This window comes from Phyllopteryx taeniolatus, chromosome 15 (genome assembly GCF_024500385.1).
Source record: "Phyllopteryx taeniolatus isolate TA_2022b chromosome 15, UOR_Ptae_1.2, whole genome shotgun sequence".
NCBI classification, from domain to species: domain Eukaryota; kingdom Metazoa; phylum Chordata; class Actinopteri; order Syngnathiformes; family Syngnathidae; genus Phyllopteryx; species Phyllopteryx taeniolatus.
Window position 1 is genome coordinate 19,053,227 of NC_084516.1, and position 16,588 is coordinate 19,069,814.

Genomic DNA, 16,588 nt, shown 5'->3' on the forward strand with positions numbered 1-16,588 from the left:
CTGTTTGAGTCAGCAATGCTTATTTCTCTATTATGTCTTTGTAGTGGCATTCTTGTTTCCATATTAGGAAAAGAGGAGCAAATTTGCAAAATACAGGGATCATTTCAAACACTCTTATTTTGGAAAGACTGGATTCGTTCTTTCAGCGCAGATATGGCATACTGCTCTGGGTGTATGTATGGGTGTAAACTCATGGGGAAAAAAGACAAAATAGTCGAAAAGAATACACCTGTTTATTGTGTGTAATAGTTGCCAGCTGTGGGCCACTCAAATACACCTCTGTATTCCTGTGTTGCACCAGGCCTTTGATCAGGTAATTGCCCCTTCGGCTCCCGGAGTTTGCGTCTCCCATATGTTGCTATGGCAACCACCTCTCCAGCATCCATCTGGGTCCCCCCACCGCTGGCTTTCAAGATACACTTTGTTTGTTATGAGACTGTGAGTGACAGAGGGGAGGGGCATGGAGACACTCCCTGACCCCTGTAACAGCAATATTTTTTTTAGGTGGAATGGTGTTGTGCGTGACAAAAGAAAAAAAAAAAAAAAAAAGAAGAAGAAGAAGAAAAGAATCATTGTCATTGCTTCTGCAATGTCCCATGCACGTATACAGTAGCACAATTGTTCTTCTGTGCCATAGGACACATGAATTTACCAAATGGAGACTGAGCTATTAGGTGAACATTTGCCCCTGCTTATTAAGAAGTATTTAAGCATAAACTATGTTTCTCAAACTGAGAGACTGCAAAAGAAAGTACATTTAGCAGAATAAAATCGATCCATCTCTTATGTTTCATCTAAAACTTCACATTTAAAATGGAAATTTCCCTCCCACATCCACGTTTCCTATGTTTGTATGATGTGAATTTCTTTTAAAAGGAAAGCCGCAGCTCTGCATTTTTTTCCCCCCAAGCTGCGGTCTTATAGAATAAAGTACTTTTATAGAAAATAAATGAAAGAAACCACACGGTCGCCATCTAAATAGGCATTTGAATGATTTTGCTGTCAACAATAACAAAGTATATTTGCAGCTAATTATTTAACAGGATTAAGTCTAAAATGTTGAACTAAAAATATAACCAAATGGAGAACATTAAATACCCACATTATTCTTAATGCCTGAAAAAATATGGTTTAATCAAAATCACAAATGAACCCAGTCATCTACTTTTACATGTTTTTATATTTGTGTGTGATCAGTTTCGACTCAGTTTCATAGATGCAAACAATGACCTGATTATTATAAAGCAAATCTTTATTGAACATTACAGAACAAGATGAGGAGCGCGGAGCTTTATTTATATGGACATACCTCGGGTAATCATTAATACTGGTTTGCATGGTGATGGTGGAGTCCTCGTCAATATATTTTCTTTTCGGACCAATGGCTGGGCAAGTAAGAGTCTGCTCATTTCTAGGGGGACTTAGGATCTGCAGAAATGACACTTGACGATTTTCTTAAAAGCCCCCTGAAAGTCTTTGTTGAAGTAGGCGTAAATGATGGGATTAAGCAGCGAGTTGGAGTAGCCCAGCCAGTTGATCACGTCCTCCAGCCAGCGGGGCATGTAGCACGACTCCTTGCAGAAGGGCATGACCAGGGCGACGATAAAGAAGGGCAGCCAGCAGAGGATGAAGGTGCCCATGATGATGCCGAGCGTCTTCACCGTTTTGCGCTCCCGGGCCAGGGCGATCTTCCGCTTGGCCTCGGTGGCCTTCTCGCGCCTGCTCTCGAACAACGGCACGCCGCCGGGAGTGTTGGGGAGCGGGAGGTTGCCTTTGAGGCCGCTGTGCACTTCGATGATCTCCAGCGATTCTCCATCCTCGGCGTGTTTCACCGCGCCGTTGACGCACGGCACCGGCACCGGCACCGGCACCGGGCGCGGCTCCACGCTCCTTCTCCAGCTTTTAGTCTGCGCCTCTCTGGGCGTCTTTTTGCGGAAGAGCGCGGGGGATACAGCCGAGCAGGAGTGGGCCACTTTCTTCTTTTCACTTTTACGCACAGTCCTCCTGATGCGGAACCTGGCGGCTTTAAAGATCCTCCCGTAGAGAACCAGCATGAGCGTGAGCGGGATGTAGAAAGCACCAAAGGTGGAGTAAATGGTGTACCAGAGGTCTTGCCGGATTTTACACTGCTTTGGGTTCTTCCTGTCTTCTTCCACGCTGTTCGGCTGGGAGCGCATAATCAACATAGGGGGCACGGAGATGGAAAAGCCGACCAGCCAAGTGACGCCGATCAGAATCGCTGCTCTCCGAGGTGTCCTCTTATTCATGTAGTCTATGGGCTCGGTGATGGCCCAGTGTCGGTCCAGGGCGATGGCGCAAAGGTGCAGGATGGACGAGGTGCAGCATAAGACGTCCAAAGAGATGAAGATATCGCACGGAATCTGTCCCAGAGTCCACCGATTTAAGACTTGGTACAGCGCCGCCATGGGCAGAACCAGCACCGACACCATCAAGTCGGTGACAGCGAGAGAACCGATCAAATAGTTGGCCACGTTCTGCAGTGAGCGCTCCAGGGCGATGGCCGCCACCACACACGCGTTCCCGAAAATTGCGCACAGGATGAGCGCACCGAGGAGGAAGGAAGTCACCACTTGGGAACTCAGCCTCACCTCCTCGTCTTCGGCTGCTTTAGTGCTTTTGTTTAAGGGGAGCTCAAATTGAGACAAGACTGTCGTGTTGTTTGTGTCCTCCATGCCGTTTTCCTTTCTTTTCTTTTCTTTTTTTGGCAGGGGGCGGAGGGGGGGTGGATGCTTCTAGTTGACAGAGAGCGCACTGTCCCACCTTGGAGAGAACATAGCGCACTACTCCACTGTTTGAGGCTCACGGTTTAGAGAGATGGTGCCTACTTATACCAGTGCGTCACCGTGTGTGAGGGTGCAGGGAGGAAGCTTGTACGCAAGCAGTGTACAGTTGCTTTTGTGAATGTTATTGAAAATATTCAAGCCGTAATTCGTTTTTGAATTTTTGTATATTTTTTTTACAAGATATCTTAGTGACTATAAGGTTGCCCATGTTTGATGTATTAATACCAAGTTATACATTTTGGATCCCTAAACTGTCCATACGACACAATGAAACAAGCTACAAAGGGCATGTACAAATGATTAGTGATTCTAAAAGAATATTGGAAATATAACAATTATTAATCAATGCAAACGTTCAGTACACAAAATGTGTGAAACTGTCCAATATTAACTATTTTAAGACTATCTCTGTCTGTCTGTCTGTTTGTTTGAATATATGTATAGATCTATCTATCTATCTATCTATCGATTTATCTATCTATGGTCTCTGGCTCGTCAAAGTTGACTGCATGTGCCCCCCCAGTGTTTTACAGTTTGTTGATGAATGACTCTGTACGCAATTCAGCATTTAAAATAAACCACGGTAATAGTTCCATAAATCAACTCGGTAATTATTCTTTGACATTTTAACGACAATAGACTCTTTTTATATTGAAGTAGTGACTTTTTACACCGTGAGGAGAATATCTCGTTTGTCCTATCCGGCTCGCCGTAGCACCTCGGCTCCTAAGCAGGAAGTTCTTCAGGGAGAATAGTCTCTCTCTCGCTCTCTCTCTCTCTCTCGCTCTCTCTCTCTCTCTCTCTCTCTCTCTCTCTCTCTCTCTCTGTCGCTCATTTTTTTTGTCTGTCTGTGAGAATATTCCTTTTCTTGGCACAAATTAACATTGACATTTATGTATTTAAACTCGAGTTAGACGGGGAAAAGCCTTCATCTATCCGCGCATTTTGTTGACGCAGCCATGTTTGAGGACATCTTTTGTCCGCCCCCACGCTTTCTAGGTAATGCAGATGCGAAACTTGTTGAACTCTTTCTATTGTAATACAACATCCTGTCTCAAAGTCTTAAAACAAACATGTCAACGTTGTGTGTCGGTGAACAGTTGACGTCCTCTCATCCGGGATATCTTACGAAGTAATGTCCATTTTAGCTTGAGTTGACAACATTGGAATCGCCTCCTCCAACAAGCAACGCAAGGGAACGTGTGACAGAATGCCTAAGAGCTTAAATGCGTCCTCATTTGCATATTTTTCAGGGTGGTTGGCGTAACAGTGCACTACAAACTGGGAAAAGACCAAAAATGCTGCGCTGCAGGAAATGCCGCAAGGTTGTCATCGAAAGTCTGCAAGAGGTGACTCACGCGTTATCGTCACCTTATTTATGTGCTCTCTGCAAATAGTAATACTATGCTTTACTCAGTCAGCCCCAAGGTTGAAATCAAGGAGTGCTTGTGTTTTACATGAATTCATAACATACATATCCAGCGCAACTGTATCTTCCCTTTGAGTAGTTGGAGGTTTGGTTGTCTTGCTCAAGGGCACCTCATGGTGAACTTGTATCCACAATGTAGTCCTAATTTCTCTATATAATATTATATTGGATAATAGCAATATGTATGGGCTGAATGCACATCTACAGTATATAAGTGAACTTGTTTTTTGTGGGGAATCCATACCAAGTCCACCCACAATGGGTGAAAATTTACCATGTAGAGACCATTTTTTTTTTTTTTTAAACTATGGTTTAACCCTTCTCACACAATTTAAAGTTCTTAAAATACACTTTTTAAAGTAATCTTTATCACCTGTTCTATCTCGCTGTGTCATGTAATAGACTATTGTATAACATCACTTTTGGGGAATGAAAAGAAGACTCACTCGCACAGTTCCCCAAATAAGAATTGCTTCAAGCTATTTGTCACTCCTTGACAAATAGCCGACACATAAAACAAAAGATGATTAAACATTGTATTTTTAAACACTAAAAAAAAAGATAAACCAAACCCTGTAGTTTCATGTAATGAAAGTCAGCTAACTTATTGCTAGTACGGAACGTTATAACTGGGCTAATAGAAGTTAGCATAGATGTTACAGTAATTATAAACCCTAAAACAGCTTACTTTAACACACATGGAGGAGCAACGTCACATGCAAAGTCTCTGTGGGATTACAGGACTCGAGACTGCAACCTTTTTTTCATCTTGCGCGATTAAAAATGTAATCATGTCACATTTGCACGAGTGCATGTGATAAAGGCTTCCATTGCAATCTCCTCGTGCGAGAGAGAGAGAGAGAGAGCGCTGTGACGCCGTGTCAATCATTATGAATTCCATTTGAGTTAAAAGCGACTCGCTGCAATATGATTGGCTGGCTCCTGCAACTTAATTGATTGCTTTTTTCAGTTGGGAAACACACTAGTTTCCACAGCACCGTCGTGTGCACGCGCGTCACACACGAGCCAGTACGCCGTTGTGTCTGGCCAGTGGAGTACCTACATTGACGCTGGCCTGCTACTTATTCATTTTAAATGGCAAGTGTGAGGCTTCAACTCATTTGGACTACTGGTGAGCCAACTAGCTAACCCGCACCTATCTTGTAAAGTCCTGTAAGCTGGTCAACTCCTCCAGCCGCAAGTCACCTACAGCTTTTCTTTTTACACACAACATTATCAGTGCTGCTATATTTGTCACGGTAATCAATCCAAAAGTTGCTTCCCGAGTGCCGTCACGTATGATCGTCTCAAAATTACGAGGGTGTGTGCGTGTGTGTGTGTTTATACCGCTAACTTAAAGTCACTGTTAATGAAAAATATCGTATGCCATGGTCATGCTGTACTTCCTCCAAAAAAAATGGTGCAACCAAATCATGTGCTGGTGCGACCAACTTTTCCACATGTGCTACAAGTGCAAAAGTTAATGTAGAGCCCTGGATTAGCTGGGGACCTTCTTTTTTTTGCTCTAAATTACATACGACACTGAAGGTGCACAATTCTAAATTCGGATTTGAAAAATGCCTGTTTTACTGGCGTGCGGATGATGTACGGCGATATAGCAGCGGTTCACTTTAATAAAAGTACCACTTGGAAGATTGCTGTTGTGATCCTTGGAGTAAAGATTGGTGTCATGACTGATAATAGCTTCTATAATTGCAGGATTTAGTGTTTGGACAAGTTCGATATAACCAAGTGTGTTCCAACAACAATAATAATAATAATAATAATAAAAAAAGATAAAGCTTACAATGGGATCATGTTGCAAATGTCTTATTTATTGTATGTTTGTAGTCTGAGGTTACCAATGAAAATTCAGAGGCGGCTTGCAACATTTGGCACATGGATGTTGACGCGCTTCCAGATTGGATACTGACCTCAATCCACCAGGTACAGAGCACAAGCCATCTTGGGAATGAATGATTATTAACTGCCATTACAGGAACTCTCTGACTTTCTAAAATTGTTGTTTCTCTAACCCCCACCATTGAAAAATTGCAGTTCTTCCTCTTTCTTCTTAGGCCCAGTGGACTGTGGGGAGGCTGAACTGTCAGAAGTGTGGGTCTCGCTTGGGAGGCTTCAACTTCAGCCATCGTGTTGAATGTCCTTGCGGCAGGGACGCCACTGTGCACTTCAGCAAATGTCGCGTAGACCACGACCACAAGCAGAACCTTCTCATAGTCCAGCCTAGATGGACAAGACCGAACACGAGCCTGCTGCTTACAGATGGCTCTCAGGCTGAATACGAGAGGTGGTTTGTGAAGGGTTTGCAGCTCGACTCTATTGCTGTCACGCGCCTCCCTGACCCCGACGAAGCCGCACAAGTAATTACAAAAAGTGAGAGCACGTAGTTCTTTATTAGTCCTGTCCCGATCCGATCTTTGAGATTGGAAATCGGTCCGATGTCAGCAAAAAAAACAAGGATCGAATTGGAATGGACTGGATCTAAAATTTTTACCAGATTTGACCACTCTTATACAAGCAGTCATTTCTATGCTCCGCTCCAGTACTTCTATCTAGCAGCGCATGCAGAGCCCACGTGATCATAACAACAGCTTGCTAAGGTGCTTACATAGTAGCAAGGAGTAAGAGTGAATGTTGCTTGCTTGCAGTCGTTTATTGGAACGCCAGTTGAAGTTGGCTGTAAAACTAAACAGACCTCACAAAAAATTACACCGATTGAATGTTCATATACATCACAGACTTAGTTGCTTTCTTCATTTTTGTTCAAATAAATTGCTAGCTCAACGCTAACAAGCAATGAATGAAAAACACCATTGACGAGCTAACGAAAATTAGCATTGAACTCGGTGGACTTACAGCTCTGAAAATAATGAGTATTGGTACAAAAATGCTGAAAAAAACCCACATACAATCAGGCAATATAACAATACTCGCTGGCATATATGATTCAAACTGAAAAACAACTTATAATAACTATTCGATCATGGCTTCTACTTTCTTCGTTACCGCGTGTATCTCACTGCGTGCACCACACTGCACCTCAGAGGTCAAGATGTGCACAGCACCTACTTAAATAATAAATGGGTCAGGTTTTCTCATACCTAGTGTTGCTTATTATTGTTTGCTGTTTGAGTAATATCACGTGATCGATCCTTTTCTAACATTCCATTACTACAAAAAGGGTAAATTATGTATGATTATTGCTGTAATTGGATCGGACTGATGTCAGTGTGGGCCAAAACTCAAGGCTGCAATATCGGTATCGGATCGGATATGAAAAAGTTGGATCGGGACATCCCTATTCTGTATTGTGTCTCAAAGGAGGAGCTATAGCTTGGAGCAGGACTCCTATATGTTTCTGGTTTTCAGGAGACTCGGTAAGCAGGTCTTCACCGTTCCCTGTGCTGTATCCCATGGACAAAGATGATGAAGTTGCCTTCAGTGCTGTTACCGGCTGCTCATCTGTGTCTGCTGCAAGAGAGGCGCCTCTGGAATGTCAGATGGTGCACACTGAGGATCATGAGGGATCATCTGCAGAAAATTCCCAAGACGATGTCTCACTGTACCTTCGAGGGACACCAATGTCTTACAGTGCACGCGAGCAGGAAGAGGCGATGGTGGTATGTTCCAGTTTGTTATGGACTTATTTATTCCTTTGTTACATTTTTCGGCATATTTTAGTGACGTTGCATTATGTTGCCCTTACTTTTAGATCTTGTCCTAACTGCAGCTTTCCTTTCATTTGTATCTTTTCACATTAAAATATGCGCAATTGGTCATTCACTCGTCAACTTAGTGTATCCGAGTCTGCTGTCGGTCCTTGCAACAATTTATTTATTTTTTCTAGAGATCATACTCTATGTGGGGGAATGACAAGTTGGTCAAATATAATCAACACAACAACAGCTATATTTTGTTATTTCAAAATATGTTGATAAATATTGTGTGTGAACTGTAATATGCACAGACGAGCATCTGGGTTTTTTCCAGGTACTCTGGTTTTCTCCAACATCCCAAAAACATGCATGGTAGGTTGATTGAAAACTCCAAATTGCTTCTTAAATTGGTGTGACTGTGAGTGCTAATAGTCATTTGTTTAAATGTGCCCTGCAATTGGCTGGCGACCAGTTCAGGGTGTACCCAAGCTCTTGCCCAGAGTCAGCTAGGATAGGCTCCAGCTTGCCCACGACCCTAGTGAGGATAAGTGGATGGATGGATTGTAATCACGATTATTCCTCATGTCAGGGAAAAACCTTTACTTTTATTGCAGTACTTTTTAACAAACAATATGTAACAGTTGAAGTTCAAAATGAATATTTAAATAAGAATACATGGAAATCTTTTAAAAAATATTTACCCAAACAAATTCTACTTTAGCAAGGGCTAACTGAATAAATGTGCTATTACAAAGTGCAATTATGAATGGCAACTTATCCATCCATCCATTTTCAACACCGCTTGTCCTGGTTAGGGTCGCGGGGCGCTGGAGCCTATCCCATCTGACTTCGGGGCAAAAGGCGGACTACACCTTGAACTGGTCGCCAGTCAGTCGCACGGCACATATAGACACGGACAACCATTCGCACTCACATTCACACCAACACTGAGTGGGAAGTGAACCCATGCTGCCCGCAAAAAAGTCAGGCGAGTGTACCACTACACCGTCAGTGACTTGAATGGCAACTTAATGGAAGCAAATACAGTTATTGCATAGAAGGCAATAACCGGCTGCGATTTAACATTTGAAAATCCTCGTCGTCAATATAGTGAACTGTCAAGTATGGTACCTGCTTAGCTATTGGTCAATTGTGCACACACTGCAAAGAACTCAACAGTTGTGACTTCCCCCTCTTTTTACTTCCAGCGTTTTGTCATTTCGGTCAGGCTAACCCGAAAATTTTAAGTCACAACGCTACAATGATTGTTAATAGTGTCTTAGCGTGTCGGGCCGCCTCGCCACCAATATGCTAAAATAAAAGATTCATATAGAATTACATTGGACATCAATGCCATTTTTTAGGCTTTTATTTTGAAGTTGGCACCAGAGCGCAGCGCTGGAGCTTAATGATGTGTTGGCCCCCTGGTGGCTGGCAGACTAGGTTGCGGGCACTGCTGCAAATGAAGCACTTTTGAGATGCAGCAGCGCTTGCATTTCTGTAAAATATCGCCGACGATCAGGCTAATTTAATCATGGGAGCCAAAATCGTGATAACGATTCAAATTCGATTAATTGCGCAGCCCTACCGGAAGGTATCACTGGCCGTGGCTCATTTCCTTTCACGATGAAGACAGAGCACAAAGTTGTTGACAAGCATTTGTTGCCAGGAGCATCATTCATTTAATTGATTGTGTGTTTATTTAGCATGTCTTGTAATGAAATGCAATGGAAGCTCAAAAGTCAAATGCCAGGAACGTGGGGATGAGTAAAGAATTTGTTTTTGTATTTTGTTGTTTTACTGGACAGTGACAACATATTTCAACACTGTATGATTGTAAACAATAACACATTTGTATGTTCACTCCACCGATGTTGCGCAGCATCTAAGAATTTTTCCCTATTTTTAATTTTTTTGTTGTCATTTTTCGCATTTTCAAGGGTTGTTATGTTTGCACATGACTTCACGATATGACAGTCTATTAAAATGTTATTTAAATCAATGCCGTGAAATTACTGGGTTTTATGATGCTGGCAGTTTTATGCTGGAATGGATCATTTAAATTTACATCATTAAATTAAATCTGAGCTCAACCAGCATCTGACTTTGGAGGCTCAAATGCGCAGTTCTGCGTCAAATGGTTGGTATCTTGTTTATTGTAGGTAGTGTTAAGGTTATGAAAAATGTATTTCTGTCACAGTGATTCCCAACCACAGTGCCTTGAGCGATCATCAGTGGTGCTGCAGGAAATTATCCAATTTCACTTCATTTGTCTAAAAATGATTATTTATGACCTACAAATATATTTTAATATTGTTCATCTATCTGTGACAGAGAGGAAAGGCAGAACAATTAAATGCTCTTCCGTTAGATGGCAGAAGGTACAATAAACCTGTGTCCACCTGTTTCCATCCATGCAAGCGGATAAGTAATAGTTTCCTATGGCTATATCAGTTTTGTTTAATTGAACATGCCCAGATTTCATACTAAGTCAATTTGTGAGTACATTTAGACAAGATCATCAGTATTTCAGCAGTTTTGTGTAGTGGCATGCTGTTTTTTTTGTTTGTTTTTTTAAATGTAAAATGTGTTTTGGTTCAGTTGAGGTGGGAAAATACTAACCTATACGGCTGGAATCCTGGAACATAAACTGTCAGTACGGAGTATATTTTCAACTCTGGAAAGAATAGTACCTGATTAACTCTGTTTTAAAATTCAATTGTGAATACATTTAGTAGTAGTACTTACTAATCCCAAACCCTAATTAAAAAAAAAAAAAGAAAAATGGGTAGGCTGCATCAGGAATGGCATAAAAACTACCAAACAAATCATGTGAGTGACTATGCCCCTGCTTATATGTTTGTGCAACTCTATCCAGCATGGAACCGTGCAGGCCTCCATAGTATTACGCAGGCAAAGCAAGAAGGAGAAGAACCACCTGAAGAGCCAGCGGAGGAAACGGAGGCGGCGGGAACTGTGGCTGCAGATGCAGGTGAGAAAGAAGTTAACACTGATGTTACATGTCACCATTATTTCTTGATGAAGAAATAATAATACAATAATAAAATAGCACTAATAAAAATCATAAGAAGAAAATGAATAGTGGGTGTCTAGTTGAAGTTAAAAAAGAGCAAAAGGGAAAAAATATTCTATTGTGTTGTTTTTTGTCCAGGCCAACAGTTTGAGTGATTTGATGCTCAACAGTGAAGAGGACGAGGAAGAGGCGGGGGACAGGCAAGGCCTCACGTGTGCAGTGTGTCTCGACGTCTACTTCCACCCTTACAGCTGCCAACCCTGCAGTCACGTCTTCTGCGAGCCGTGTCTCCGCAAGCTCGCCAAGAACCGAGAGGAAAGCACACCTTGCCCTCTCTGCCGCGCCCTCATCTCGCACACTAACTTTCACGCAGGTAAACGTTGTCCAGAACCAGTACTTCCATAGCTGGTTCTATTGTTGATACAGTGGTACCTCAATTTAAGAATACCCTAAATTATGCCAAATGTGTTGCTTTGACATGCGAGTAATGACCTGATTTACTTCATTCAGTGAGCTTCAGACCCTCTGTTGGTCCAGCGAAGTGGGAAAAAAAATGGAGCAGTTAAGGTGCAACCTATTAGTCAATAGTGGAACCTCGGTTCACTGACCAATCAGGTAATAAACACATTTTTGGGACAAATATTGCTTCCCGACATCCACATGGAATCCTTAGGTGTGCTTTTTCCCGCACAGTCTAAACGCGTCGCATCTTTCAGGTATCCTGGTTTTATTGTTGGAAATGAGTATGGCCTTAGTATGGCTCTCAAGAAAATGAAAAGTCCAAGTGATTGTGTCATTAAGAAAAGAGATATTCAGAAAGACAGACAGCGACAGAGAGTGGCGTGAGCTACAAGGAGAGAGACGGCACTCAATTGGCCGTGCCATTTAAAGGCGCAACACATGAATGAATGTGAGACGTTTGGCTTAATTAATCTATGTAACTTAACTTTTTTTGTTTTTAGATTTCTATTTTTACAATGCAGTGCTATTTTTCTTAATTAAAAACATGACAAAAATGGTGCTTTTTTTGGGGAGGAGGGGGTGTTTGAGGGGTTTCAAACAAATGAATGGTATTTCCATTCATTTCAATTTGGATGGTTTGGTTTGAGTTACAAGCTTGGCCATGGAACGAATTCAACTTCCAAGTCAAGGCACCAGTGTATTCTGCTTCCTTCTCTTTCAGAGCTCAGTCGGAAAGCAAAAGCGTCTTTCCCGAGAGTGTACCACGCTCGCGAGCAGTACTTCCAAAACGCCTCATGTGTTCAATGGCCCCTGCCCAGCTACCGCAAACCCTTCTTTAACCTCTGGGGTGAGAAACTCTGTGTTATCTTGTGTCTGCAGTCTCAAATTCTCTCACACACAGACACACAAAACTATTGTGGGTAGAGTTGAAAGATTCATCCGAGGGAATGTACAGTACAGTACATAATCAGTGAAAATTGTAACCTAACATGAGGTGAATTTAGAGATGGAAGTATCTAAACATGTTACTCTGTAGTCAATTTCTAAAATTTTAACTGGATCAGACGTGACAGCTGAGCCTGAGTGTCTATAGCATATTTAATTAATGGGAGATAACATACCTGTGTAGCAGAAAAACAGCTTCTCAACATGTTAAATTAGATAGTCTATGTTCAATTTTAATAAGACCCTGCATACAAATATGCGTCACAAACTGGTAACTTGTAAAAACGCGGGCTTGTGAAGTTCCACAATATGTATAAAATAAGCCCCCGCAGATTTAATCGTAACCTTAGTGGAAACAGATCGCATAACATACTGTATCCAAAGATTCCCAACCGTGAGAGATCAGTGGATGTGCGTTGAAAAGGAATTTGAAATGATTAATTTCAAATAAGGGCTTTTTTTCACCTAGCTATGCCAGTGACCTATTGTGACAGGCAGAACAATTAAATTACATTCCATAATATGGCAGAAGGTACATTACACCCAGTAAAACAATTCAGTTAATTGTTATTGTGTTGTAAAATGTTTTTTCCAAGCTAACCTTGAACGCATCTAGATCAGTCACATAGACAGCGGATGAGAGACTTGCGTTGGTCATGGCACGGCTGAATCCATTTTGAGGAAACCAGGTTGCAAGAGGCAAAAAAACTTTCTTCCAACATTCTTCCAAACAAGCCATGTATGCCGAGTAAAACTGTTACCCATTGGGAATGTCGTCAATTTATGACAAATGAATAGGTAACACAATCGTTAGGGCGATGATTCCCCAAGTTCAGTTCACCATACTTGTTGAGCCTCCTAATTAACAAAACTACTCTCAAATTATCAAGAAATAATCATAAAGCCGTGATTGATTGTGATATGTATGTCAAATCCATGTTTTGAGCAAGTCAATTGCTCAAAATGGGTTTCATTCTCTCATGAATGTCTTGAAATGTTCTGACCCTGAGCACAAGTTGAGCATATATGCAAAATCACTATCGTAACGGCCAATTTTCTCAGCACCACCATGCGTACGTTAATGCCCGTGCTTGCGGTGCTCCAATCTGCATTGAGCACACTCCGATTTCGCTATAGAAGGGCATCCGTTGACGCATCTCGGCCAATGCGCCAAAGTTGAAAGTTGCAAGACGTAGCCCCAAACATTCACATTCATAACTTTCTTCATCTTATTTTCAAAAATGTTTGTATCATTGGAAAGCTTGCTAAACACACAAACTGACACCATATAATAATGATGTTAATCCATTTTCATTAATTCCAAAGTTAAATTAGAGAATGCGCACAAAACATGCATAGAAAAAGTAAAGAGCCGAGAATGAAGAGACACTGCACAAGTTGATAGTAAGGGATTAATTAATATAAGGGATTCATTAATATAGCACAACAAAGAAGCATTTGTAGTTGATCAAATTCATGAAATCAGTTTTGGAAGCAACACAACATACAGTATGTAACCCATGCCGCTCTGAGTTACGTCACAAGCAAGACAGCGGCGACGTATGTGCTTCCGATGTTTCTGACGGTTGTTTGTCAACTGTACATTTCGGGAAATGTTGTTTCAGATTTGTAGAGCGCATGTGTACTTGATCGATACGAAAACTCTGAAGCCTCGGATTAATGCGAGCGGTTCGATGGATTTTCCGTTGCGCTATCAAAGCATGAACTTGCAATCTGCTTGTTGCGTGACAACTGCCAACACACAGACAGTCGCGGATACACATTACATACATTCAGCACATACAAGCACTTGAAAGGAACGAGGGTAAAAGCGACGATGTGTCCTTTTTATAGTTAGGACATTCGTCAACTCATTAGCAAATGGAAACAAACAATCGTTTGAGGGGATATAAATAAATGAGGTCCGCGGAACAATTCAAGTCGCCCGCGATTTTCAACAGATCGTTCTGTATTCAATAAGGGTTCACGCTAACGTTCAATGTTCCATTCACGCACGGTTCGCTGAGTCGTCTTCCACATATCCTGTATGACTTCACCATGCAATACAATTTGCGTTGCTTTTAAAGGACATGCAATAACCCGCTACGATTGGAGCAGGATGTAAGTTAGTTGTTAGCCCACACCGGGGAAGACGTGCCATTTTAAATGTGTTGGTGGTACGCCAGTCCACGAAAGTACCAAAACCGGGTCTAGCCCGCCTCCTCCTCGCAGAGTGGGCTGACAGATACATGAGCCACGCGGGACATATTGAAGTCGCCCGCCATCTTATCCTGTCTTTAATCACGATGTCTTTTTCCACACCACAGCCAAATGACAATGTGTTATGCAAGGCGTCTAACTTCAAGAGAATGAATGAAGCCGCTTTGATTGGTGTCTAATAAAGCCGGCTGTGTTTACGCCCACCGGAGTGGACACGCCCTTCTGCGAGAATATGACAACCCTTTCTAACCTGCACACTCGCATAGTTACGCTACGGTTTTGCGCTAGTCAGGAAAATACAGAACATAGTCATAGTCATGATTTTTCTAATCTGAGCAGTCAAAAATAACTATCACACCTTGCCATGGTGTTGCATTAAGTGTGGTAAGAGTTCAGGTCAGTTCATGTAGAGAAAATGTAGAAACAACTTGGACAAATGTCATGTAGCATAATGCATACGCTGATGCTGAACGGTATCAGATAAGACAAGGACTAAAAAGGAATTGTCACATGAAGGTCTCGGGTTTAATCCTGAGCTGGCGTGATAAATCACTTTTGGTGCCCCATTGTCATTTGATCTTTTTCCTTTCAGGATATAGGAGGTATGCAGTAAGGGCTCACAGAAGTTGGCACTTCGCCCATGTCAGCTTCAGCCTGCAGGCTTTCGACCTCGCCGACGTGTGTGGCTGGTTCTTTGGTATCAGACTGGCTAACTGGATGATGGCTTTCCTGTTCCTCACTTTGCTCTTGTACTACTTCTATATTTAACCCCTGGAAGAACATTTAATAGTTTGCAAGGAAGCTTTAAGTTTCATTTTACTTTTTGGAAAAAGGTTTTACTCCTTTTTAAATGTGTAGATGCCTCCAGGCTAAAGTTAAGTCTTTCATTTTAGTGCTCACATTTCTCAGAAAAAGCTAAAGTTGACAAGTACCGTCATTTCTTGTGTATAGTGCACAACGTTGTATAATACGCACCCCCAAAGTTGACCTCAAAATTCTGGAAAACCCTTCTACTTATGTTTATAATGCATTTTTACAATGCATGATTTTGCTTTTACTCATATGATCAAAACATGAACTCCATCCATCCATTTTCTGTACCGCTTATGCTCAGTAGGGTCGCAGGCATGCTGGAGCCAGCTGACTCTGGGCGAGAGGCGGGGTACACCCTGAACTGGTCGCCAGCCAATCTCAGCAAAGCATGAAGTATTATCTGTATTTTGTTGGGTTTTTCAAAGAATTATTCTGAAGTTAAGCACTTTATTTGAACATGTAATACTTTCTTTTTATATACTTGCTCTTATTTTGAAATTCACAGCCCTACTATCATTTAGTAAATGAGAAAACACACAGTTGTGCTCATATGTTTGATTACCCAGGCATAATTTGTACGATAGGTACAATTCTTTAAAAAAAACCTTTCAAATTAATTTTTTATTAAAATTTTATTTTAATAGGATTCAAATTAAACTGTGAACCATTTCAGAAAAGCATTATCATCAAACAAAACATAACCGTAAAGAAATTAATGATGGTGGCTGTCATCAGTCGTATTAAAAAAGAAAAAAGAAATTCGCAAATTCTGCCAGATTATGTAAATTCATGAGCACAACTGTACATATTATGCAGTCATGCGTACCTCTGTCATTGAATGTAAGTGTAGACTACACCTTTTTCATAACCTCTAAGGGGCGGTGGTATATTAGAATGAAAGTTTACACCTTTCTCATAACCTCTAGGTGGCGGTGGCAGATGGGAAAGAAAGTGTACACCTTTTTCATAACCTTGAGATGGTGGCATACATTTATAAAATTGTAAAGTTATTTTTTATTTTATTTTGCCCTATACCTATATATAATGCGCACCATTGACTTTTGACATTTTTTGGGGGGAAAATGCGCATTATACACGAGAAATTACAGTGGTATGACTCGTTATACATCATGTGAATTCAAGAGTATGGAATGTTTTGAAGCAAATGTTTACAAATGCAAATTATAAAATTGAGTTGATATTG

At 41.4% G+C, this 16,588-nt stretch overlaps 2 protein-coding genes across 4 annotated transcripts; one reads left to right on the forward strand and one right to left on the reverse strand.

The window, feature by feature from the left end:
• Positions 1-1,231: 1,231 nt before the first annotated feature.
• Positions 1,232-3,407, reverse strand: htr1ab (5-hydroxytryptamine (serotonin) receptor 1A b). The gene has a single exon (XM_061799240.1). The coding sequence runs from the start codon at positions 2,691-2,693 to the stop codon at positions 1,422-1,424; it is 1,272 nt and encodes a 423-aa protein (XP_061655224.1). The 5' UTR covers positions 2,694-3,407; the 3' UTR covers positions 1,232-1,421.
• Positions 3,408-3,621: 214 nt separating this feature from the next.
• On the forward strand, positions 3,622-16,588 carry rnf180b (ring finger protein 180b). Of its 3 annotated transcripts, none has more exons than XM_061799239.1 (9): positions 3,622-3,803; positions 4,058-4,153; positions 6,085-6,180; positions 6,312-6,627; positions 7,624-7,874; positions 10,789-10,902; positions 11,083-11,317; positions 11,455-11,559; positions 12,128-12,249. In XM_061799239.1, exons 2-8 carry the CDS (start codon positions 4,103-4,105, stop codon positions 11,508-11,510), a joined length of 1,119 nt encoding a protein of 372 aa, XP_061655223.1. In that variant the 5' UTR covers positions 3,622-3,803; positions 4,058-4,102; the 3' UTR covers positions 11,511-11,559; positions 12,128-12,249. The 3 variants fall into 3 exon arrangements, with proteins under 3 accessions (XP_061655223.1, XP_061655222.1, XP_061655221.1); XM_061799238.1 differs by lacking the exon at positions 11,455-11,559 and adding an exon at positions 15,171-15,320 and having other exon boundaries at positions 3,623-3,803; positions 12,128-12,253; XM_061799237.1 differs by lacking the exon at positions 11,455-11,559 and adding an exon at positions 15,164-16,588 and having other exon boundaries at positions 3,624-3,803; positions 12,128-12,253.